The 25,869-nt window shown below is 40.7% G+C and overlaps 1 protein-coding gene across 1 annotated transcript; it reads right to left on the bottom strand.

The window, feature by feature from the left end:
- Positions 1–2,517: 2,517 nt before the first annotated feature.
- Positions 2,518–20,016, bottom strand: LOC121583538. Its single transcript, XM_045218189.1, has 10 exons — positions 19,918–20,016; positions 15,604–15,679; positions 14,665–14,905; positions 14,009–14,304; positions 6,783–12,166; positions 6,441–6,657; positions 5,969–6,213; positions 5,478–5,747; positions 3,486–3,586; positions 2,518–3,383 (listed from the first exon to the last, which is right to left on the bottom strand). The coding sequence occupies exons 2-10, from the start codon at positions 15,667–15,669 to the stop codon at positions 3,166–3,168; spliced, it is 7,038 nt and encodes a 2,345-aa protein (XP_045074124.1). The 5' UTR covers positions 15,670–15,679; positions 19,918–20,016; the 3' UTR covers positions 2,518–3,165.
- Between the last annotated feature and the right edge of the window lie 5,853 nt (positions 20,017–25,869).

Raw genomic sequence — 25,869 nt, 5'->3', positions numbered from 1 at the left:
GATCACTGAGGCACACTGTTGTGTTTAACAAACGCTCTACCCACTACTAATTTGAAATGGCGATAAAAAGAGACGTGACATCATGATGCATGTGATAGGTCTAAAACCGTGTCAGTCATAATTACTTGAGCCTTATTTAATTTAATTTAATTTAACAATACAAAAATATTTTTAGGTAATTTAAACTTTAAATGGCTGTCGTGGAAATTACCACCAGGGACTCCTGAGGTCAATATTAAATGAATCATTTTTTATTATCAGCAAGCTGGAGAGGTTCCAACAAACTTAATGCACCATAGTATACGTCGGTCGGGAGCTCTACTGGGGCAGTCCCGTTAGTTCTTTTATATACTGCTTACACAGACAAGTTATATTTTTAATTATTTACATCATTAATTCATCATTAACGTTTGGTTCATGCATGTGACCGACCAATACCTCACGAGGCATCTTCTTTTCAAGCTGAGACCTTGAAACTGAGACCCCTTTCGGTCCTCAAAGCAATGTCCTGGGCGTACTGCCGAATTGCTTATATTGATAGTGAGGATTCCTCCCAGGCACGATCAATCAGTCACTTGCATGAACCCAGTCGAATTGGTTATTAGAAAAGCACAAACATAAAATGTTCCTTCACATGGCCTAAATATCATACAGTTTCCTTCAACCATGTATTTTATTTGGAGGGGCCAGGAGGTACGGTAGGGTGAGCCAGGCCCCCTAAGGCCCACCCATAATGCCGGCCCTGGATGCTGATTGCAAGTATGTAGCCTACACATAACCCGCATTAATTAAACAACTATATATATAAATGGTGACACAAAACATTTCTTTTAAGTAAGATATTTCTAAATCTCAGTCTGCCGAACAGCAATAGCCTGTCATTTTATCCATCACGTCATGTTTTGTATTACTTTAGGCTATCCTCCATATTTCCAACAATCACAAAACGTGTCAGGCCAAGTAAACAGTCATGGGTTCAATCCCAAATCACCCCCATCCCCCCTGCCCTTCATTTGCACATTCATGCGCGCCTCTGCCATATGCACAAGTGTCCGGTAGCTGAGGGAGTGAAAATGATGTGTGTAGGGGCTAATTTGAGCCTCAGATAGCCACTGTCCGCAACGCTGCCGGCTTTAGAGAAATGTGGTAGTTAGTTTTGAGTTTAAGAAATTTCACACAAAATAATGGAGAGGCATGCTAATTATGAGCCACCTGTATTTGTTTGTGTCTGATTCTGAATACCTCCCAAATGAAATGTTTAACTGTTACTGAGGTTTATATCTTGTAGAATGACAGGGGGAATTTTCTCATTTGTATGTGGAACTGGAACATGAACTGCATCATTCAAGTCACGAGTGTGTCCCGAAGTTGATGGGTTTATTTGATCCCTTCACCACTATTGAAGTTACACTCGAGTTTCGTCAGTAACACGTGACAACAGAGGGCCCTCCTAGCAGGTTGGTAGGGGCGGGGGGCTGGTTTGGGATTCACAAATGGGATTCATCAATTGGGTGTGTTCGTACCTCCCTTAAAAGACCTTCGCTTGAAAAACAAGAAAAAAACGTCAATAGTACGGCAATAGTTCTGTTTGTCCATTTTGAGACGCCTTAGCCACATTACACTTCCTCAATATAGTCAGAATTAATCTAAGATAACTCAAGAAATCTGTCATTAAGTTTGACGTTTTTGCCAAGGAGATTTCAATTTTACATCTAACTAAGACGTTTGGTGCAGTATTTCTCAAAGAAATTACAACAAATACTTTTCTGAAGAATCCCTACTGTTGACCAATCACCGACGAAGGGGTGTAGACTTCAGTAATCGACTTAGGCTTGCCTCAAGAAAATGTTTTGTGTTCCTTGAACAGCCGAAAAAAACCCTACCAGTCCAAAACAAACAAAAACGTCACAAAATCTCATCATAATATATGCACAAACTCTTCCGAACTGTTTAGTCTGGGAAGCATGTGGACGCCTTTAGTCTAACGAAGCTGACTGTAGTAGTAGTGCATCTGTGACAGACTAAAGTCGGACACTAGTGGTTTTCCAACAGCAAGGCTCAGATCAACATAGCAGTGTCAACATAGCAGCTATTGTTTATAAAAGTTTGTCTTTATAATGTATAAATAAACTTCTATACCCCCAAATCACACAATTAATTGGTTAGAGAGAGGTCTCATATCACTTTCATATCCCCTGTAGCTTTAGAATCGTGGTAAAGTTGGTTCCTGTTTCAGTCACATCTTTGGTTACGTTCGAGTGGGTCAAGCAAAATCACCCTAATGATTGGTTGACAACTAGTGCCTCCCACTAGCCAGGCGATGGCTGCATGGTGCAGTTGGTGAGAAGCAGCTGTAGCAACTTGAAGGTGACTTCATCAAAAATGGCATGACCTTTGATCACATGGTTTTTGTAAAGTTCATGCAATCGATATGTTGGCGCAAGTTGAACAATTTTTATCCCCATAATGCAACATACTTTGAAAGACAAAATGTATCCGCTCGAACGCGCCCATTGCTAATAGTCTTGCAAATTAAAATGAGTTTATTGTCAATAGTTTCAAATGCAGATAATATTTTTGAGAATGCACAAATGTATTAACATTTGGATTGAGTAAATATAAAATCATCCATAATCCAATAGTAAAGAAATCAAGAACATGATAAACACTGCCAATGAGACCATGATTTGATTGTGAAAGCACTGATTATAAGAATAAAAGGTTACCATGATCATTACACAAAAATTGAGAGTAGGTTATATATTTCAATACTAAGACACTAAAAACGTGAAATATTATGACATCAGTAAATATTATGACATTGAGAAATGAAATTTGACACCCAGTATAGTATACAGTACTGAATGAAACAAAATGAAAAGTCAATTTACAACTTACTGTAAAGAACCTACTGTTCTTTTAGCAAGCTTATATCTCATGCAACTTGCACATAAGTTACTGTATCTATTTTAAAAAGCCATAGGCTACCTAATGAATAATCAATTTTAAGCAAAAACAACAAAGTAAAAATGTTGAATTGTCACTCACCTAAGGTTCAACAATAAATGATTCACAGTATGATTATACTGAATTCATGATATTCATATGCTGAATATAAAAGTATGATTTTAGCCCTTTACCAACATTTCCCCAGGGGAGGTTTTGTTATTGGATGGCTGTACGGATGTCGTTATACTCTGGGGTGTTCTGGTCCAGGTACTTTTCGTCGGCCACCCAGGACTTCAGCCTCTTCCGCTGATTCTGGTCGATGATCCCCTCTTTACAGTAGTGATTCAGCATCTGATTGAAGCCAGCTTTGTAGTATAACACTGTTCCTTCATGAGACATAATAATGGATCCCGGGGTAAGTTGATTGGTGTTTCCTAGAATAAAAACATAAACAAATTAAGGGTTAATATTCAAACTGAAATGAGAAAAATCTAGTCAAGAATTTCCTATATAAGGACAGACAGGACAATAATCACCTGCTCTGAGCTGGTCAGAAGCAATCGGATGAGCCATGATGAAAGAGAACTTCAGTGATTTCTCCACATCTCCGCTTACAAGTGTATCCGCCTGCAGCTTCCTATGAGTTGGAAGGGCATGTACAGTGTTGTTAAGAGATTGAGAACATTCCGAATAGGGAAGCAGCATAGATGGTAAGTATTCAATTCCTAATACACCACAAGAATGGAACTTTTCAAATTGTAGCAAAATTAAAGGTATTTTTTACAAGTGAAAACTCAAAGAAGAGGACCAGGCAGGAACCCTGCTTGAATTAAATCAAAGTAGGTTTGTTTCTGTGTTTTTATTTCAGCCTCGATTGTGTATCACAGGCGGAAAGAAAGGGATGGATTGCACCTACAGTGCATTCGGAAAGTATTCAGACCCCTTGACTTTTTCCACATTTTGTTACGTTACAGCCTTATTCTAAAATGGATTAAATAGTGTTTTCCCCTCATCAATCTACACACAATACTCCATAATGACAAAGCAAAAACAGTTTTTTAGAAATTGTAGCAAATTTATTAAAAATAAAAAATTTAACTATCACATTTACATAAGTATTCAGACCCTTTACTCAGTACTTTGTTGAAGCACCTTTGGCAGTGATTACAGCCTCAAGTCTTCTTGGGTATGACGCTACAAGCTTGGCGCACCTGTATTTGGCGAGTTTCTCCCATTCTTCTCTCCAGATTCTCTCAAGCTCTGTCAGGTTGGATGGGGAGCGTCGCTGCATAGCTATTTTCAGGTCTCTCCAGAGATGTTCGATGGGGTTCGGCCAGACATTCAGAGACTTGTCCTGAAGCCACTCCTGCATTGTCTTGGCTGTGTGCTTAGGGCCGTTGTCCTGTTGGAAGGTGAACCTTCGCCCCAGTCTGAGGTCCTGAGCGGTCTGGAGCAGGTTTTCATCAAGGATCTCTCTGTACTTTGCTCCGTTAATCTTTCCCTCGATCCTGACTAGTCTCCCAGTCCCTACCCCTAAAAAACATCCCCACAGCATGATGCTGCCACCACCATGCTTCACCATAGAGAAGGTGCCAGGTTTCCTCCAGACGTGTCGCTTGACATTCAGGCCAAAGAGTTCAATCTTGGTTTCATCAGACCAGATAATCTTGTTTCTCATGGTCTGAGAGTCCTTTAGGTGCCTTTTGGCAAACTCCAAGTGGGCTGTCATGTGCCTTTTACTGGGGTGTGGCTTCCGTCTGGCCACTCTACCATAAAGGCCTGATTGGTGGAGTGCTGCAGAGATGGTTGTCCTTCTGGAAGGTTCTCCCATCTCCACAGAGGAACTCTGGAGCTCTTTCAGAGTGACCATCAGGTTCTTGGTCACCTCCCTGACCAAGGCCCTTCTCCCCCGATTGCTCAGTTTGGCCGGATGGCCAGCTCTAGGAAGAGTCTTGGTGGTTCTAAACTTCTTTCATTTAAAATGATGGAGGCCACTGTGTTCTTGGGGACCTTCAATGCTGCAGACATTTTTTGGTACCCTTCCCCAGATCTCTACCTCCACACAATCCAGTCTCGGAACTCTAAAGACAATTCCTTCGACCTCATGACTTGGGTTTTGCTCTGACATGCACTGTCAACTGTGGGACCTTATATTGACAGGTGTGTGCCTTTCCAAATCAGGTCCAATCGATTGAATTTACCACAAGTGGACTCCAATCAAGTTGTAGAAACATCTCAAGGATGATCAATGGAAACAGGATGCACCTGAGCTCAATTTCGAGTCTCATAGCAAAGGGTCTGAATACTTATGTAAATAGGGTATTTCCGTTTTTTTTTTTTGTATACATTTGCAAACATTTCTAAAAACCTGTTTTCACTTTGTCATTATCGGGTATTGTGTGTAGATTGATGAGGGGAAAACAATTATTTAATCAATTTTAGAACAAGGCTGTAACGTAACAAAATGTGGAAAAAGTCAAAGGGTCTGACTACTTTCCGAATGCACTGTATAATAATAGATAATTCACCTGCAGATGACAGATGCCTTACTGGCTCCAGTGGTTAGAGCATTCCTGTGATGCTGTTTGAGAACCCGCATTGTGGGCAGGTTCTCTCCATTTGAATCTGATCCAATTCTGTTTATCATATCGTAAAGCTTTGGATTCTTCTGTTGAAGATCTTTCATCTGAGATTGTTGGTCTCTGGCCAGCTTCAGGGAACTCTTTGGTGGGATATGGTCTGCCTCCACAACGCCTCTTTCCCCCATGTATTCAGAGATAAGTCTGGTGTTTTTGACTCTGATGAGGGGATAGAAGAGAAAAGGTTGTACTATGAAAGTACAATTCAAGTAAACACATCTATTTATACAATTTGTATGTCAATGCTTTATGAATTATTATATACATTTCTGGTCTTAATAATATATTCAAATGTAAAAACAATGCAGGGTCATTATAATTACATTGGTAGATTTTAACAATGCCCATATAAAAATAAAACAAATATTATGCAAAATTACCTTTTGTAAGGACCAACTGATCCAAGTTGGTACGCATAGGCTATGTCCTCCTCATTTATCCCTGAGGAACTATAAGGAATATACTTCATGGGACTGATATCGTGACCATATTCCTCATCATCACTCGTCTGTGCTGTCGGCCCTACCCCTCCAACTATAGCATATTTTCCATGATTTTTCTTGAATGCATCATAGGCCTTCTGTGTTTTTACCATTTCACTATGAGCATGAAGGTTCCCTTTGATCTATGGGAAGACATAACAGGTATCAATAACTCCAATTACTCCACAACCAAGGTTAAAGGTGCAATCTGTTATATTCATTTATTTTATTTAGGGACAGTTGGTATCTACCAATCATCTTAATTTCCTAGAGTTCCTTCATTGGATTTGATTAAAATTACATATTTCAGAAAGTTATTTAGTTTAAGAATGATTTAAACTATACGTAGACATGCGTAGGCCTACAGTACCTGGTCTTTAACATTGTTTCGTAGATTCACAGCTTGACTCTTGATCTCATCCTCTGACCTGTTAGATGTTGCCTGTACTAGGGCATGGTACAGGCAGTTCTGGTTCTCTGAGCGCACAGGGATTACTTTTCCATCTTGGATGATGTCAAAGTGACCACTGTATGGACTTTCTACTCCTTGGATTCTGTCTTTTGCTTTAGAGAGGATTCCTTTCTCACTGAAAGAGCAGAAATAAAGAGCACCATTGGTTCTCATTAATGTAGTTCTAATTGGAGAGATCCTAATTTGGGGAGATTTGCAGTATTGTTGATGAAGGTCTACCAAACAGTTTAGGACAAATACCTGTGTGTTTCCTCAGGCTCTTTGGTCAGCTGTAGAGTGATTTGGCCGGCTGAGCTGTTCGTTCCCGGGTAGGACTCCTCTGAGAGTGTTTTCCCATGTTGATCCACCACTTTGAACTGGATGCCTTTACCATGGAGCAGGTCACTGTTTGTGAGGACATAAATGTCCAGGGCCGAGGCTGGTCTATTAACATCACCAATCTTCTCTGCATAGTCCATGAGTTCTTTTGTTTCAGTCTCTGACAGAGCTTTCCCAGTCTTCTGACTGGCTGACTTCATATCATGTTTATGCTGCAAGTCCAGGAAAAAGCCCTCAGTTTTGTGTCTGCCAAGTACTTTGTCAACAACTTTTCCAGTGACTGCATTGACCTTCTTCTTGAATGGTCGCGTCACAAAGTCGGACATATGACCAGCACAAGCATCTATGAATGCTTGGGAGACACTTTCCGAAATGGAGCTTAGGAACTCATCCTTCAGGCGAATCACATCTGGTAAGTCATGTCTGCCATCTTGGTCATACTGCTCCAGATTTCTTTGCTGCTCTTCAATTTCTTTTTTTAATTCGAGGACAAATATGTCATTGATAACATGTTCTGTAGGAATGGATTGAATCATTTGGACCAAGGTTGTGGTGTGTTTAGCTATTTCTACACTTATTTTGACTCCTTTTGCAATGCAATGTGTCCCACTTTTTTCCACAAGGTCAGTTGCATTATTGCACACCTCAGAGAGTCTGCTGATAACATCACTGACTTGGGATGTGGTGGCATCAGTCATGAGGCCAGGAATAAGATCTTTTGTCATAACTTGAACTAAATCTTTCATTTGTTTTTCAAGCTTTGAGTCAATTTTATCATTGCTGTGGTTCTGCAAAGCTCCTTTAGGTACTACAGAGCCAATGTACTTAGTGAGACTAAGACCTAGTTCAGCATTCTGTTTGACTGTTGAAGTGACTATGTCTTTGAAAGCTTTATCTAAAATCATTTTAAAGATGGCCCCAATTCCAGCATCAATGCCGTAGTTAATTCCTGCGATTAAACTCTGCTTCCCTACCTCCTGAAATGCATACTTGGTTGCGTGTTTTAGAGCCACCTTTATGTTTGTAGGGGATGCCAGTTTCTTTGTTGCAGTCTTAATTGTTTCTTTGGAGATAGATTTTGCTGCTCCCTGTGCGGACTTGAAAACATATTTTCCTGTGCCAATGATATCCTTTGCGACAGATGAGAGTTTCTTAGGACCATTGAGGACTTTATATGCTTTAATGGCGCTGAACCCTGCGGAGAGCAGAGACATCCCAATGCTGATGCTTTTGGAGATGGCCCATTGCGCCCAATCGAACGTGCCCGATATCATGCCATTTATCCCTTCAATCATGTCGGAGACTCCTTCAGAGATGAGACTGAAGCCAATCTGGGTTGCAGCGCCAAACGACAGGGCACAAACCAGAACTCCAAGGATGACCTGACACATACCGATGAAGAAACAGATCAAAGCGTCAAAGCTGAACTCTGGCTTCTTTTTCACCTCAAACACAATGCACAGGCCATTGTCATACAAGGCCGTGAGTTCATTTGCTGTGATGTAGTCTTGATTTTCTGAGAGGCTGTACACTGAGGATACCTCTGTTATGGCCGTGCCTTCACCCTCAAGCTCTTTAAGTTTATTTACCGCAAGGTCAATGTTAAGTATCCAAGCTTTGTGAATGCTCATTCTGGAATCTATTTGCTTTAGAAAGTTGCGTTCTCCTTCATGATGTGGTTCAAAGTTGCCTCTTGTGGCAGTCTGTAAAAAAACCATGGTATTTGTTGTTTCTGACAAGTAAACATCCACAGATGTCTTTGCCCTTTCCAGTAATTCCCTTGCCTCTGTTTTGTAGCCATCTTTGCCCATGTTGATGGTGATGAAGGCTTGGTTGTACAGTGCCACGGCACTGTAAAAAGGGTCACACTCTTCAACATCTTTCCAGTAGGACTTTGCTTCATAGTCACACTTAGTTTTGTTGCGGAGGTGCAAGTCAGTTCTGCCGGTAGCCTGCTTTATGTGGTCATAGAAGTTTTGACTTTTTCCATTCAGCAGCATGTTGCCCCTATTTGTGATATGCTCAAGAAGGTCTGCTTTAAGAACACTGATATCTTCGTGCCGACGGATGTGCTCCTCGTGAAGGGTAAGCCACAATGCCCATGTTTCTTTCAAAGCATTGAGTGCCGGCTGGTAATCAAATTTAGGGCCTTTATCTTTAAAACACTCAGGGACATCTTTCGGCCCCATTCCCGACAGGTCATCTCTCTCCTGTTTTGTGAAGTTGCCGTCAAACTTGTCAAGAAATTCGCAAAACGTGCCAAACAGGTCCTCTTTTATTTTTATTTCGAGAAGCTCATCTGTCTCCATATCTTTGATGCGTTGGACTTCGTACTCCTCTCTCAGTTGTCTCATGATCTCCACAGGCTGGCCCTGGTATGCTGGGGCAAGGTTATCCCCACGGAGGATCATCTGGACCACGCCCGGGTTTCCCTTCCGACCAGTTCTTCCGAACACCTGTTTCTCCACTCTGCGACTGCCAGGGTAATGTGTCAGGAGGACGAAGAGGCCACCACATATGTTGACATCCTGATCAACCTTGATATCTGTTCCACGACCTCCTAGATTTGTGGCTATGATTATATGTCCCCCTCTGAATTTGGTACTCTCAATGTTGTGTTTCTCACTGATTGTGTATAATGTGATGGGGGGATGTGGATTCTCGCCCCCTATTTTCTTCAGAAGCTTGTTTGCGGTCTTGACATCCTCACATACGACCAAGACAACCTGACCACTGTCTGCCACTCTCATTGCTGTCTTACAGAGGATCTCCATCCACTGGGCTTGCCCACTGACCTGAATTGCTGGAAGCTCAACAACCTTCTTATGGCGGTGAGCTGGTATTGTGTAGCTGTCTGTTTCGTAATGCCTTGCAAGGAAATCTTTGTCGGCATCGCCCCCTAATGTCCCAGACACACCAAATATCCCATTCCCTTTGAGGTACTTTTGAAAGTAATGGAAGTTTGACAGGTAATTTGTCACATTGGACAAAGGAGTGGTTGCCAGCTGGTGTTTCATCTCCAGAAACTGCTGCAGGCCGTCCCCCCAGCGTTTGTTCTTCTCCAACACTCCACTGGCCTGGAAGTCCACTGGGATGATGGCATGGTAGAGATGCTCGTCTCCGACAGCTTCCAATGTCTGATCAATCATGTACTCTCTGCCTTGTGTCATCATGATGGCTTTCAGGGCGTTTTCCACAAAGACTGGTAACCGATTCTCAAGGTATTTCTCAAGGAAAGAGGGGATCACAAGAAACTCTGAGTTTGACTGAGAGTTGCCAGAATATTTGATTTTAGACTTCAGCTCAGAGACAGTTGCCTTAATGAGTTTGTCTTCTGGTATGATCTCACTGGCTCGTCCATTCTCGAGGAGAAGCATTTTGATTTCCAGGATATCAGGGTTGTTGTGCAACTTTTTCTCCTCAACCAGCACGGCTTTATTGTTTGTCACAGAGTAACAGTCAATGGCCACATTATTCTCCAGTGCTTTCTCCATGATGGTGAGCAGATCACACTGTTGAGTAATTCCAACTTTGGCCATGAATGTATCAACAGTTTTCCTGTTCTCAGTTGTATCGTGTTTCTCTGCGTTCTCTAGAGCTTGCATGAACATGTCAAAATCTTCATCTGAATAGATACCCAACTCCACTCCAGCTTCCAAAATGTGAAATTCAGAGAATTCTTGAGATGTCTCTGGACCGATAACAGCTAACTTTGCAGCCTTGTGAAAATGTTGGATTCCAGTTGCCCACTCAATCTCTCCAGTATCTTCCATCTCAATTGGCTGATACATAGATACCTTGGCCCATATGCTAGCAAGGACTTGGTTGAGGTGCCTCAGGCCACTTGCCTCGTGGGATAGAAACGTCACCTGAACTCCATTGTCCAAAGTCATGTAGTCCACTTCATCCACAATCACCATGTCGAACCTCCTCTCCCCACGTGTGGTGTCCTTCTCGAATTCCTGCCTCAATGCGTCTGCTGCAAAGCTGCCAACGGTTCCGTAAACTAATTGTTTCCTGTAAGCCTCCTGTAGCCTACTATCCCTGCTTTCAGGGGAGCTTCCCTGTATCTGTGGTGGTGGCACAACAGAGGATGTGACACCAAACATGTCATACAGTTTCTTCCACTCCTCTTGGTCTCGGCGAGCAAGGACTGGAGAACTGGTCACAATGTCAACCTTAGTGCCGCGGATGGCCTGGATGGTGGCAAACATAGCCAAGATGCAAGATTTTCCTTCACCTGTGCCGATTTCCAGAAGGATACCTTTTTTCCCTGTTAACTTTGGTAGAAGGAGCATGAGCAGTGATGCCAACTGAGTGAGTCGGGGAAAGTAGCCTTCTATTTTCTCAGCAGTGAGCAGTGACGCCTGCGGAGTGATGCAAGGAAAGTAGCCTTCTATGTTCTTACCGTTTTGAGTGTAAATGGTTGAGCAGTCTTGCACAGCAATAGACATCCTTATTAGGACCTCCTTGAGAACAGCAAGGTCAGGGTTAGTAAAATCCAGAGACTTGATCATCTGCTTTGCTTCCTCTATCTTTACCTGATCCAAGTCCTCCTTTGCATGTTTTGGAAGCTCCTCTGTCATATATCCTAGAATTTCCTCCATTATGGACAGTATTTTCTCTGGGTACTTTTCATTTCGCATTTCATTCACAATGGTGTTGGCATCCTTGTCCCCTTCTGCCTCAGCATACCATTGTAGAGAGTTGACAGGCTCTTTTTCTTTCAGGGCAGAGAGAGTAGAGAGAAGATCCAGCTTGTTCGTCCGCACTGTATGAAGGATTGAGGTTGCTAACTCTTGGTTTATGCCTGAAACACCTCGCAAAAAGAGCAGAATTTCTGAAGGTGTCCAGATCATGTTGAAGAGAATTTGACTAAGGAGCCCCTTGTTTTTCTCTGACACCTCTGTGAACATGTCAAGAATGCTCAGAACAAGTTGCTGAACCACTGTGGGATTGGTGCTGTACAGCTGTTCAAGAAGACGGATGAGAAAGTCATACTTCTGGTCCCAGTCAGGTAGTTGGACCTCTCTACTGTCTGTGTCCGAGTCGTTGGTCAACGTTAGCTCTGCCACAGCCGTGAGGATGCTAAACCTCTCGGTGAGTGATTGCTCTCCTTGGCTGATAGCACGATCTATGGTCAACTGACACCAGATGGACAGTTGAGGCTCTCCAAAGTATTGAAGGCTTAGCTCATTCTGAAGATTTTTCATTCGGTTTTCAAGTTTGTCCTCTTGCATGCTTTTGTCTTCAGTGATCTTGTATTTCTTCAGAAGCTCTTCAAACTTATTTTTCAAGGCCCCTGGCTAGAATAAAATGGTTCCAACACAAAAAAGTGTAAAGAAAATGAATGTTTTAGTACAGATGCAATAAAAAAATTATTTGTAATACTAGAAAAACGTTTTCTATTAGTGGTGGTGCCATGTAAATTGGCAACTGTATGTAAATATGAAGAAACTATATTTTCAGAAAAATACACTGCTCAAAAAAATTAAGGGAACACTAAAATAACACATCCTCGATCTGAATGAATGAATGAAATCATCTTATTAAATACTTTTTTCTTTACATAGTTGAATGTGCTGACAACAAAATCACACAAAAAGTATCAATGGAAATCAAATGTATCAACCCATGGAGGTCTGGATTTGGAGTCACCCTCAAATTAAAGTTGAAAACCACACTACAGGCTGATCCAACTTTGATGTAATGTCCTTAAAACAAGTCAAAATGAGTCTCAGTAGTGTGTGTGGCCTCCACGTGCCTGTATGACCTCCCTACAACGCCTGGGCATGCTCCTGATGAGGTGGCGGATGGTCTCCTGAGGGATCTCCTCCCAGACCTGGACTAAAGCATCCGCCAACTCCTGGACAATCTGTGGTGCAACGTGGCGTTGGTGGATGGAGCGAGACATGATGTCCCAGATGTGCTCAATTGGATTCAGGTCTGGGGAACGGGCGGGCCAGTCCATAGCATCAATGCCTTCTTCTTGCAGGAACTGCTGACACACTCCAGCCACATGAGGTCTAGCATTGTCTTGCATTAGGAGGAACCCAGGGCCAACCGCACCAGCATATGGTCTCACAAGGGGTCTGAGGATCTCATCTCGGTACCTAATGGCAGTCAGGCTACCTCTGGCGAGCACATGGAGGGCTGTGCGGCCCCCCAAAGAAATGCCACCCCACACCATGACTGACCCACCGCCAAACCGGTCATGCTGGAGGATGTTGCAGGCAGCAGAACGTTCTCCACGGCGTCTCCAGACTCTGTCACGTCTGTCACATGTGCTCAGTGTGAACCTGCTTTCATCTGTGAAAAGCACAGGGTGCCAGTGGCGAAATTGCCAATCTTGGTGTTCTCTGGCAAATGCCAAACATCCTGCACGGTGTTGGGCTGTAAGCATAACCCCCACCTGTGGACGTCGGGCCCTCATACCACCCTCATGGAGTCTGTTTTTGACCGTTTGAGCAGACACATGCACATTTGTGGCCTGCTGGAGGTCATTTTGCAGGGCTCTGGCATTGCTCCTCCTTGCACAAAGGCGGAGGTAGCAGTCCTGCTGCTGGGTTGTTGCCCTCCTACGGCCTCCTCCACGTCTCCTGATGTACTGGCCTGTCTCCTGGTAGCGCCTCCATGCTCTGGACACTACGCTGACAGACACAGCAAACCTTCTTGCCACAGCTCGCATTGATGTGCCATCCTGGATGAGCTGCACTACCTGAGCCACTTGTGTGGGTTGTAGACTCCGTCTCATGCTACCACTAGAGTGAAAGCACCGCCAGCATTCAAAAGTGACCAAAACATCAGCCAGGAAGCATAGGAACTGAGAAGTGGTCTGTGGTCACCACCTGCAAAACCAGTCCTTTATTGGGGGTGTCTTGCTAATTGCCTATAATTTCCACCTGTTGTCTATTCCATTTGCACAACAGCATGTGAAATGTATTGTGAATCAGTGTTGCTTCCTAAGTGGACAGTTTGATTTCACAGAAGTGTGATTGACTTGGAGTTACATTGTGTTGTTTAAGTGTTCCCTTTATTTTTTTTGAGCAGTGTATAATAATATGTTTATCATTAAGTTAACGCAACATTAATGCTAAACACAAATGCAAAATAAAACCAATTCTACAACCCTTTGAAATATCTCATACCTCATCCCTTTCGATTGCAGCAGCATCATCTTCTATCATCTGGTGTAGTTCTTGTGTACGCTGGTGATGGCGCTGTTGTCCTTTAAGACTCAGCTTCTGTCTCAGCTGTTCTCGTCCCTTTGAAACCTTCTTACACGAAAGCTCGCACTCCCTTTCGATTTCTTGCTGGATTCTCCTCTCCCTCTCCAGTTGCTCCTGGCGCCTCCTCTCCTCCTGCTGTCGTCTTCGTTGCTCCTCCTGTCTTCGCCGCTCCACCTCCTCCTGCTGCTGACGGATACGGTCTTCCTCTTGCTTCCCTGATGGATGAATACAAATCACACAATATTCCCTATGTAGTGCACAACTTTTGGCCAGAGCCCATGTTTACAAATAAGGTGCCATTTCAGACGTAGTAGCCAACAGCCAATGTTGTTCCAACAAAATACTAGTCAATAAGAAAAATAGCAGCCCTGAGCCAATACTGCTATTTCATGAACATATGAACCAATACTATATTATTTATATACTGTAAGGAAAAACCTTTACATTAATTGGCTCAGTTGCAAATACTAGTTGCTGATAAATGATGTATTTAGGATATATGGTTTATTTCCAAACTGAACATTTTGAACAAGATAATGTAGCTCAGCAGATTTGTACGAATTTGATGGACTTACCATAGTTTGGACATGTTGGACTATTAGACTCTGCATCGCACAGTAGTTGAATAAGTGAACGGCCACTGGTTTCTATAATAGTGAATGTTTGACTCCCGTTCTGCTTGTGACTGTTGAATTCATATGAGAAGGAGTTATAACTGTGATTGTCATATCTTAACTTTAGGTAGCAATGGATCCACTTAGATTTGAGGTCTTTTTTTACACTACCCCAGCCATGCAACGTGCCACTGCCACCTCCCTGGAAAACAGAAAAATAATACCAGATCTAGTTTTCAATCTCGAAATGTGTGAAGATGAATCTTCAGCGATCCAATTTATTGCTCAATATTACACTTGTTTTAATTTTGTCACAGGGACAATATCGTTAAGCACTTTTACTACAAAATAAGCACGGCGCTTGTAACGCCAAGGTAGTGGGTTCGATCCCCGGGACCACCCATACACAAAAAATAAAATGTATGCACGCATGACTGTAAGTCGCTTTGGATAAAAGCGTCTGCTAAATGGCATATTATTTATTATTTACTACCAACAGCCCCTTTCACGTAGTCCACAGTACTTAAAGGTAGGCTACACTCAGTAAAATGTAATTATTCATTTACCAACATCAACAGAATTCAACTCTATCAACACTGCCATTATTAGTTCAGCTCTTCATAATGTTTGCCTTCCTTAGTGGCATGCCAGCATTGGGAAGAGCCAATAATCTAGGTTTATAAATATCATGATCAGGTATTTCACAGAGCACCTTACACTCAGCAAAATTACATTATTACCATCTGCAACCTACCAACCCCCCCCTATCAATTACCTTGGCATATTTAAATTCTGTTGATTTTGTTCTCTGTAAGAAAGTGTCCCTGTTAGCAGCAGAAGTGTCACAACATTACACTACGTTTATAACTATCATGATTTTACATTGACTCAGATACTTACGTCGCCGACAAGTTCGTAGTGCCAAGTGTAAGGTGTTTGGTTCCGTACAGACACCGAGGCCCCCATTATTCAGAATCTGTTGGGGAAAAACAGCCTTACACCAGTCTTACGCCGTATAATTTTAAATGTAATGTGTTAATTTATCTACTGGACCTTTTCTCAAGTTATCATACTAGCGTAGAATATGAGGTAACACTTTAAACTACACTTTAACATACACTAAATGCTTATAATATGTCATCCTTACAAATATGTACATATTCTGTAAACGTATTACTATTCCTACTTATTATTTGTTTATTCATTCTTAATTTCTTATTAATAAAAGTGTATTTATTAAAGTTCTTAATTTACAGTGTTTATCGATGGGATAATTTTGAACTTGCAAAGTACAACAATTATCTTATAGGAAACATTAACTATCTAAAGTTGTGTAGCTCACCGCAGTCTCCAGAAGCATAATTTCTGGGGCATAAACATGCAGGTCAAGCATAAAGTAGCAATAAATGTTTTCGTGTCAATTCTGTTTTTAGAGAAGTATGATGTATAATATTGATATACAGTATATCTAATAGCATGACATTTAATATTGTTAATAATTGTTAGCATTTTAACAAACATGACAAATGTTATTGGGTTGTTGCTGCATGTGTTCTGTGCATGAACAAATGGTTTTGGTTAGTGTGACATCACTTTAGTGTATGTGGTCAGGTTTCTTAGATCGGGAGACCCGTTGAAAATCATTTTTAAAAACGCCATACTATGATACCTTGCGCTAGAATGATAAGGCAGCCATTCTGTCAGTTATAATTTAACAATATAGCTTTTGGTGTTAAAATGAATAGTTATTGATAGTGCTTTGAAATATAATAACCATTCATGTAAACAGCTTATATATATTATGAACATTAGAGTTATATTACTGTCCCACTTCCCCTGAATGGTGTTTGAATAGTGAGACAGGGACCTTTTTTTTTTTTTTTTGCGATAAAAATGCACAAAATAATGTAATTTCCTTAATTAGATATTATAAAGTACATTGGAATATGTTGTTGTAGTTGTTCATAACATCTCAAAATCGAGTCTAGAAGCTATATAGGCCTAGCACATAAACCGCATAGGATGACAGTGGAAGGAATCAAAGGGAATTAACAAGGGGAGCGAAGGAAAGAAAGGAAGGAAATTTTAAATTTTAATTATTCGATATTATGCAAAACTGATTATGGCAGTAGGCAGATTATGCAATAGTCATGTAGGCCTAAACACCTTACTCTGTTTATCTTAATCAGTGTAAAGGTCAAAATCAAGTAAGCATAAAACACCTGGTTTTCTGAGTAATTTCTTTCGAATTATTAGGACATGTAAACTAGTGATGCGCGGGTTGACTCATAACCCATGGTTGGATTTAGGTTACTTAAATATTGTGTGGTTTGAAGCGCGGGTGGATGGCGGGCGGGTTTTGAATAAAGACAAAACAATAGGCTATCTTAAAAATCCATAAATGTATAATTGTTGTGCAATTTATATCTAGGCTATCTATAGGTTGCATTTAGGTTTTTCTTCTTAATTATTTTTGTCTCTCTGGCATTAGTGCTTAAGCCTAAACTTTAAGGTCTAACTACGCGCGCCAAGTAGCCTACAACCCAATCCCCAAATACGTTTGTGAAAGGGCAGAAAAAGTATCCACCAAGGCAAAAATAACAATGTCGGAGTTGAATTCAATAAGAGCTGCGAAATGGAGAGTTGAAAATAAAGAGAGAAGGCAGGGCCCCCAAACAAGTAATGTTTGGGAAACTGGTTAAAGAGGATTATATGTGTAATTATTGTGAGGCGCTATACAAATCGAAAGCCAGGGACTTCAGGTAGGCCTATGGCATGTCAAGGGAACTGTAGCCTACTGTTCAGATGGGTTAAATGGAAACTGAAATCTGGACACTGACTGTAGGTCTATAACCTCTCACATAGCCTTAATATGAGCTGCAGAATTTAGCATTTCTTGCAGTAAAATTATACACCAAAATAAATGGGAACAGGAGTGGAGAAGTATGATTTCTTTATTTCAGCATCTTGAGAGAATGCAAATGCGCATGTTGGGAGAAAGGGAATGCACAGTAAGATACCGCCTGTCAACCTGGTCTCAGAGCATTTCATATTATTCTGTTTGTAAATCCGAGAATCTCCATTTAGTATGTATTAATTTGTGAATGTCCATCACCCATTGCATATGATATGTTACGAATTACAATTAATATTATATGTTACGAATTTGAAAAAAGGAAGGCTACAATATGTTAAGAATTTGAAATATTGTACAATATGTTACGAATTTGCTCAAATGTATCGTATGTTACGAATTCTAGCTAGGTGGCTAGGTGGCGAACAGTAGCTAGCTGGGTAACATTAGCTCGGCTAGGGGTTAGGGTTGGGGTTAAGTTTAGGAGTTAGGTTGAAGGGTTAAGGTTAGCGGAAAGGTTAGCTAAGAGGGTTAGGGTTAGCTAACATACTAAGTAGCTGCAAAGTTGCTAAAAAGTAGTAAGGAGGATAGTTGAAAATATGCTAATTTGCTAAAATGCTAAAGTTGACCGTGATAAAATTCGAACTCGCAACCTTTGGGTTGCAAGACAACTTTCGTTTTTGCCTTAAGCAACCATCTGTCTTATGTAAACATTCCAAACATAACAATTTCAGTGTCTATATTACTTATAGTCTGTGAGACCAGGCTGCCAGTAGAGGTGCTACCTTTATCAGCTTCGTAAAAGCTGATAGTATTTCAACCACATATAATATGCCTCCAAGCCGAAATCTTATCAGAGCCATGTAGGGTGGTTTTCACAGCATTCTGTTTCCTTACAACCGGTCAAACTGATGTCATTTGGACATTTTTTTTGGGGGAGTTACTGCATTTTCTCCCAGGTCCTTAAACGTCATTTGCTCCGCGAAAGAAGCAGCGACGATAGAGAGCTTTACCTATGTCAGCTAGATTGAAGCATTCATTCTATTGATTTTTGACATTATTCTGGGGCAACATATAATGACAGAAGAGAAGCTGCATGCATGTAATTATAGACAAGCTGACTAACAAATAGCCTACCAAAAAGTCGGCAATTATAAATAGAAACATATCAAAATTAGGCAAAAAAAGACCTGCACCACTGTCAAAAATCGTTTCGCCATCTCTGACTATAGCCTACAGGCGTTTTGTATTTTAGCGGGTTAGGGTCGGTTGAGGGCCTCAGATTGTCACTTTATCACATATAGCCAGGCGGGTACGGATATCTTATTAGCAATTGCGGACAGGGGTGCAGGTGAGTAAACAGCTCAACCGCGCACCACTAATGTAAACACATTAATCGGCGTTCCAGCAGTGTATTTAATCTGCGCATGGGCTAGCACCAGCCGAGTGAGCCTCCCTCTTTAGTGCAGGTGCAGTGAGTTCGGAACAACTGAAGTAGTTTTCACATACAAAATGTATATGTCCGAATTCAAAATCAAATATGCTTCACATAAATAACATGTTTTCTGTGGTAGAGAACGTTTATTTTGATTGGCGATTTTCTGCATTTATCTGAGTGCCATCAGTTAGCCTGATTTCAGATGTATCCATGTAAACAGGATTATAGGAAAATAGTTATTATTGTAAAGCATGTAAACGTTGTAATCGAAATATATTAATCTGACTATCCACAATAATCGCATTGTTGTATGCTTGTAACCTTACACTACTCACTGACATTTACACTGAACAAAAATATAAATGCAACATGCAACAATTTCAACGATTTTTCTGAGTTACAGTTCATATAAGGAAATCAGTCAATTGAAATAAATTCATTAGGCCCTAATTTATATATGCATCTGTTGGTCACAGATACCTTTAAAAAAAGTAGGGGCCTGAATCAAAGAACCAGTCAGTATCTGGTGTGACACTTCGGATATAAGGTTGGTGTCTCTTTTTTCAACAAAATTAAACGGATATATCTTGTAATTGAACAAAATAGTAAGGTGGCCGATAACTGGGGACCGTATGCCGATAATATGGGACGTATTGTTTTTGCTAAACCGCTTATCAAAAAGCTGATAATAGTATTTCCACTGAAATGTCAAACATGCTAATTGCTAACCCGTTGGCTAACATTTTTACGACACCAATAATCACAAAACTTTGATGGCTTTATCACAAGATAACACTGTTGAAGGTAATATATTTCTTAAACCCTGTTGAATATGCCGCTAATACAGGGTTCCACGTAAATCAAAGCCTCAAAAATAAGTTGTACTAGAATAGCCTACACAGTGAACAAGATTTGAACTAACCTTTTCCTCTGCCTTCCCTCTTCTCTGGTCGGTGTTCAGTCAGCACTCTGAGAAGGTGAACATAAGAAGGACGGAAAAACCTCTAACACAGTGAACTTTGAGACACTGCACAGCTTCTTATGTACTTTTCTCAGAAGCTGACCTTGACCTGACACATCTAATAGCCACAACTTCCTTTCGCATTTCAAAGACCAGCATCCTTGTTAATTCCACCTCCTAAAAAGGACATGTTTTACTTTACCCATATCTTTGGAGAGGAGGGATTACTGTCTTTTTTACAGCTGTTTATGCCCTCTTGCTCTCATAGTATGTACGTTTTAAGGAGAACGTTTTATCAGAGGTAGTAAAAGGACGTAAACCATACATCTTGGTCAACTGAAACATTCAAACCTGGCATGTGTTGGTGATTAAAGAAAGAGTTAGACAAAGTGTGATAAGAGAGTCTGGTGTAATCAATATGATGTTTAAACAATTAGAGAACCTGTTTTTTTATTCCTAAAGATACTAAATACAAGTCTGTATTTCACTTCTGTGAAAGGGTCACTTAACCAAACGACGTGCTGAAAATAAAACAGAAGTAAACCTTCCAGAAAGACACTTTCGCACTCTGGTGTACCTTTGTGGTATAAAAATGAACATGTGATGTGATGAGGCCTCAAATGAAAAACTGTTTTAAATAACCCACTCTTTTAAAATATGAGTTGTCAGCAGTTGAAACAATAAGAAAGTTCCCACCCCGCCACTGTTTCGGTAAAAGGTTGAGGGATAGGGATTGAGAAATGTAACCACTCTCAACTTCATAGACACTATGGATGCAAGCTTTTTGGGGGACCTAAGCAAGATTTGGTTGCCCACATCTCGTGGGCATAACATTTTAGTGGCCCCCTCTTGGCGGCGGAGAGAAGAATGTGCAGCATTCAAGTTTATGTCCTGCAATTCTACACATTTTTCCATGGGGCGTAGAGAAAACGTTGCAGTTTTAAAGCACATTTTCTGCAATTCAATTTTTTTTTCATGGGGTAGAGAGAACATGTCGCAGTTTTAAAACTAATTTCATGCAATTGTTCTCATTATGCCATGGGGTGAAGAAAACGTTGCAGTTTTAAAGCTAATTTCCTGCAATTCTAAATATTTTGCCATGTTCATATGATATCTGAGTGACTAACAAGATCAATGTGGGCCCCATAGAGGTCAGGGCTCGTGCCTTATGTGCCCGGTCAGTAATTTGGCCATGATTACTACAAGGTTTAGATAACCGGCTAGACTAACTTACCTAGCAAATAGCAATCTGTAAAATGTTAGCTGACAAGGGCTAATTGAGTGACTGTCAGTGACTGACATAACAAGAGAATAACTGCTGATGCACTACCAAATGTCGAAATTGCACGTTGTGTATTCTACTATCCCCAAAACAGTAAGCTGACACCCTGACTGACTACCTAAACATTTTAAATAATAATAATAATTATAATAATTATAATGTTTGGGTTGGCACTGGATGCAAGGACTGACCATCCATGATATCAAAGTTTTAACCCTTTAAAGGCCAATGTTACATACTGTATATGTAATATTGCGTTTAAACATTTACATTACATTTACATTTACGTCATTTAGCAGACTCTCTTATCCAGAGCGACTTACAAATTGGTGCATTCACCCTATAACCAGTGGGATAACCACTTTACAATATTTTATATATTTTTATTTATTTATTTATTTTTAAGAGGGGGGGTAGAAGGATTACTTTATCCTATCCCAGGTATTAAACACCTGGTAAAGTGTCTGTACATGATCAATACATAAAAGGAAACCACCATCTTCAAGAAGAGATCCTAATAAACCATCTGGTGGCCGATCTTTGTAATTACGTTAACGGAGATTGACGCTGAAAATATAAAAAATACCAATTTAAAATCTACTCCTCCGAATGGATTCCTACATTGTCAAAAAGGTGAGTTTCTAACATTCAATGCATGCAAAATGCTCATACGTGATGCACACCACACATTTGCATTGATTTGTTTGTGTACCAAAATGTTTAATATTCAGACCCCTTGACTTTGTCTACATTTTATTACAGCATTATTCTAAAATGGATTAAATAGTTGTTTCCCCCCCTCATCTACCTACACATAATACCCCATAATGACCAAAGCAAAAACTGGTTTTTATAAATTTTTGCAAATGTTTAAAAAAATTGAACACTGAACTATGCTGGTAGAGCACGGCGCTTGTAACGCCAAGGTAGTGGGTTCGATCCCCGGGACCACCCATACACAAAAAAATAAATAATGTATGCACGCATGAATGTAAGTCGCTTTGGATATAAGCGTCTGCTAAATGGCATATTATGTTATATATATATAACTATCACATTTACGACCATACCACATAACACAACTGTATACAGTATACAGGGCATTCGGAAAGTATTCAGACCCCTTGACTTTTTCCACATTTTTTTACGTTACAGCCTTATTCTAAAATTGATTAAATTGTTGTTTTTTTCCCTCATCAATTTACACACAATACCCCATAATGAAAAAGCAAAAACTGGTTTTTATAAATGTATGCAAATGTATTAAAAATAAAAAACTGATTTCACATTTACATAAGTATTCAGACCCTTTACTCCGTACTATGTTGAAGCACCTTTGGCAGCGATTACAGCTTCGAGTCTTCTTGGGTATGAAGCTACAAGCTTGGCACAGCTGTATTTGGGGATTTTCTCCCATTCTTCTCTGCAGATCCTCTCAAGCTCTGTCAGGTTGGATGGGAGCATCACTGCACAGCTATTTTCAGGTCTCTCCAGAGATGTTCGATCGGGTTCAAGTCCAGACTCTAGCTGAGCCACTCAAGAACATTCTGGGACTTGTACCAAACCCACTCCTGCGTTGTCTTGGCTGTGTGCTTAGAGTTGTTGTCCTGTTGGAAGGTGAACATTCGCACCAGTCTTGAGCACTCTGGAGCAGGTTTTCATCAAGGATCTCTCTGTACTTTGCTTCATTCATCTTTCCCTCGATCCTGACTAGTCTCCCAGTCCCTGCCACTGAAAAGCATCCCCACAGCATGATGCTGCCACCACCATGCTTCACCGTAGGGATGGTGCCAGGTTTCCTCCAGACGTGACGCTTGGCATTCAGGTCACAGAGTTCAATCTTAGTTTCATCAGACCAGAGAATCTTGTTTCTCATGGTCTGAGAGTCCTTTAGGTGCCTTTTGGCAAACTCCAAGCGGGCTGTCATGTGCCTTTTACTGATGAGTGGCTTCTGTCTGGCCACTCTACCATAAAGGCCTGATTGGTGGAGTGCTGTAGAGATGGTTGTCCTTCTGGAAGGTTCTCCCATCTCTACAGAGGAACTCTGGAGCTCTGTCCAAGTGGCCATCGGGTTCTTGGTTAACTCCCTGACCAAAGCCCTTCTCCTCCAATTGCTCAGTTTGGCCGGGCAGCCAGCTCTAGGAAGAGTCTTGGTGGTTCCAAACGTATTCCATTTAAGAATGATGGCGGCCACTGTGTTCTTGGGAACCTTCAATGCTGCAGAAATGTTTTGGGACCCTTCCCCAGATCTGTGCGTCGACACAATCCTGTCTTGGAGCGCTACAGACAATTCCTTTGACCTCATCATGGCTTGGTTTTTGCTCTGACATGCACTGACAACTGTGGGACCTTATATAGACAGGTGTGTGCCTTTCCAAATCATGTCCAATCAATTGAATTTACCACAGGTGGACTCCAATCAAGTTATAGAAACATCTCAAGGATGATCAATGGAAACGGGATGCAGCTGAGTTCAATTTCTAGTCTCATAGCAAAGGGTCTGAATACTTATGTATAATAAGGTATTTCTGTTTTTTATTTTTAACACATTTGCAAAGATTTCTAAAAACCAGTTTTCACTTTGTCATTAGTACACAGACAACCACAGCTGTCAACTTCAGAATATAACGTATACAGTGCCTTCAGAAAGTATTCACACTTATTCCATATTTTGTTGTGTTACAAAGTGGGATTCAAATGGATTGAATTGTAGATTGATGAGAAAACAAATATTTAATCAATTTTAGAATAAGGCTGAAACGTAAAATTGGGGAAATGGAAGGGGTCTGAATACTTCCCGAATGCGCTGTATGTGTTTTATTTTCCATTTTTGAAAATCGTACACTTTGACATTAAAGTATTTTTTGTAGATCGTTTACAAGCATGTTGTGTAAATCAAATGATACAAACTCCCAAAAATCCATTTTAATTCCAGGTTGTAAGGCAACAAAATAGGAACAATTCCAAGGGGGGTGAATACATTCACAAGCCACTGTACAAATGTGGTCTTAGAAGCAAACATGAAGGTCCTACACTTCTTCATTTTCATAACCTCCATGTAACACAGACAACACACACGTTCTCATAACACAACACACACCCCAAAGCTTTAGTGTTCCTTTTTTTACTCTCAGTTCCCCTCAGGGTCATTAGCACACAGACTACCACAGCTGTCAACCTCAGCAGGTTCTCACCGTTTAAAGGGGCAATCTGCAGTTGCTACATCCATTTTTGGACTTATAAATTAATGATATGTACCCATTGATTCTAGAAGAAAATAACGTATACAGTGCTTTCAGAAAGTATTCACACTTATTACATATTTTGTTTGGTTACAAAGTGGGATTAAAATGGATTGAATTGTCATTTTTTGTAAATGATCTACAAAAAATACTTTAATGTCAAAGTGTAAGATTTTTTTAAATGGAAAATAAAACACATACAGTGCATTCGGAAAGTATTCAGACCCCTTCCATTTTCCCAAATTTTTTTACGTTACAGACTTATTCTAAAATTGATTAAATATTTGTTTTCTCGTCAATCTACAATTCAATAAATGTTAATCCCACTTTGTAACACAACAAAATATGGAATAAGTGTGAATACTTTCTGAAGGTACTGTATACGTTATATTCTTCTAGAATCAATGGGTACATATCATAAATTTATAAGTCCAAAAATTGATGTAGCAACTGCAGATTGCCCCTTTTAAACAGTGAGGACCTGCTGAAGTTGACAGCTGTGGTTGTCTGGGTGCTAATGACCCCGAGGGGAACTGAGAGGTAAAAAAGGAACACTAAAGCTTTGGGATGTGTGTTGTGTTATGAGAACGTGTTTGTTGTCTGTGTTATCACGGAGGTTATGAAAATGAAGAAGTGTAGGACCTTCATGTTTGCTTCTAAGACCACATTTGTACAGTGGCTTGCGAATGTATTCACCCCACTTGGAATTTTTCCTATTTTGTTGCCTTACAACCTGGAATTAAAATGAATTTTTTGGGGGGGGTTGTATCATTTGATTTACACAACATGCCTACGACTTTGAAGATGCAAAATAAATTGCGAAATTGTGAAACAAACAAGAAATAAGACAAAAAAACTGAACTTGAGCGTGCATAACTATTCACCCCCCCCAAAGTCAATACTTTGTACAGCCACCTTTTGCAGCAATTACAGCTGCAAGTCTCTTGGGTATGTCTCTATAAGCTTGGCACATCTAGCCACTGGGATTTTTGCCCATTCTTCAAGGCAAACTGCTGCAGCTCCTTCAAGTTGGATGGGTTCCGCTGGTGTACAGAAATCTTTAAGTCATACCACAGATTCTCAATTGGATTGAGGTCTGGGCTTTGACCAGGCCATTCCAAGACATTTAAATGTTTCCCCTTAAACCACTCGAGTGTTGCTTTAGCAGTATGCTTAGGGTCATTGTCCTGCTGGAAGGTGAACCTCTGTCCCAGTCTCAAATCTCTGGAAGACTGAAACAGGTTTCCCTCAAGAATTTCCCTGTATTTAGCACCATCCATCATTACTTCAATTCTGACCAGTTTCCCAGTCCCTGCCAATGAAAAACATACCCACCGCATGATGCTGCCACCACCATGCTTCACTGTGGGGATGGTTTTCTCGGGGTGA

This window comes from Coregonus clupeaformis, unplaced genomic scaffold (genome assembly GCF_020615455.1).
Source record: "Coregonus clupeaformis isolate EN_2021a unplaced genomic scaffold, ASM2061545v1 scaf1426, whole genome shotgun sequence".
NCBI classification, from domain to species: Eukaryota; Metazoa; Chordata; class Actinopteri; order Salmoniformes; family Salmonidae; genus Coregonus; species Coregonus clupeaformis.
Note: the sequence above shows the minus strand (reverse complement) of the source record. Positions and strands in the feature narration are given on the sequence as shown.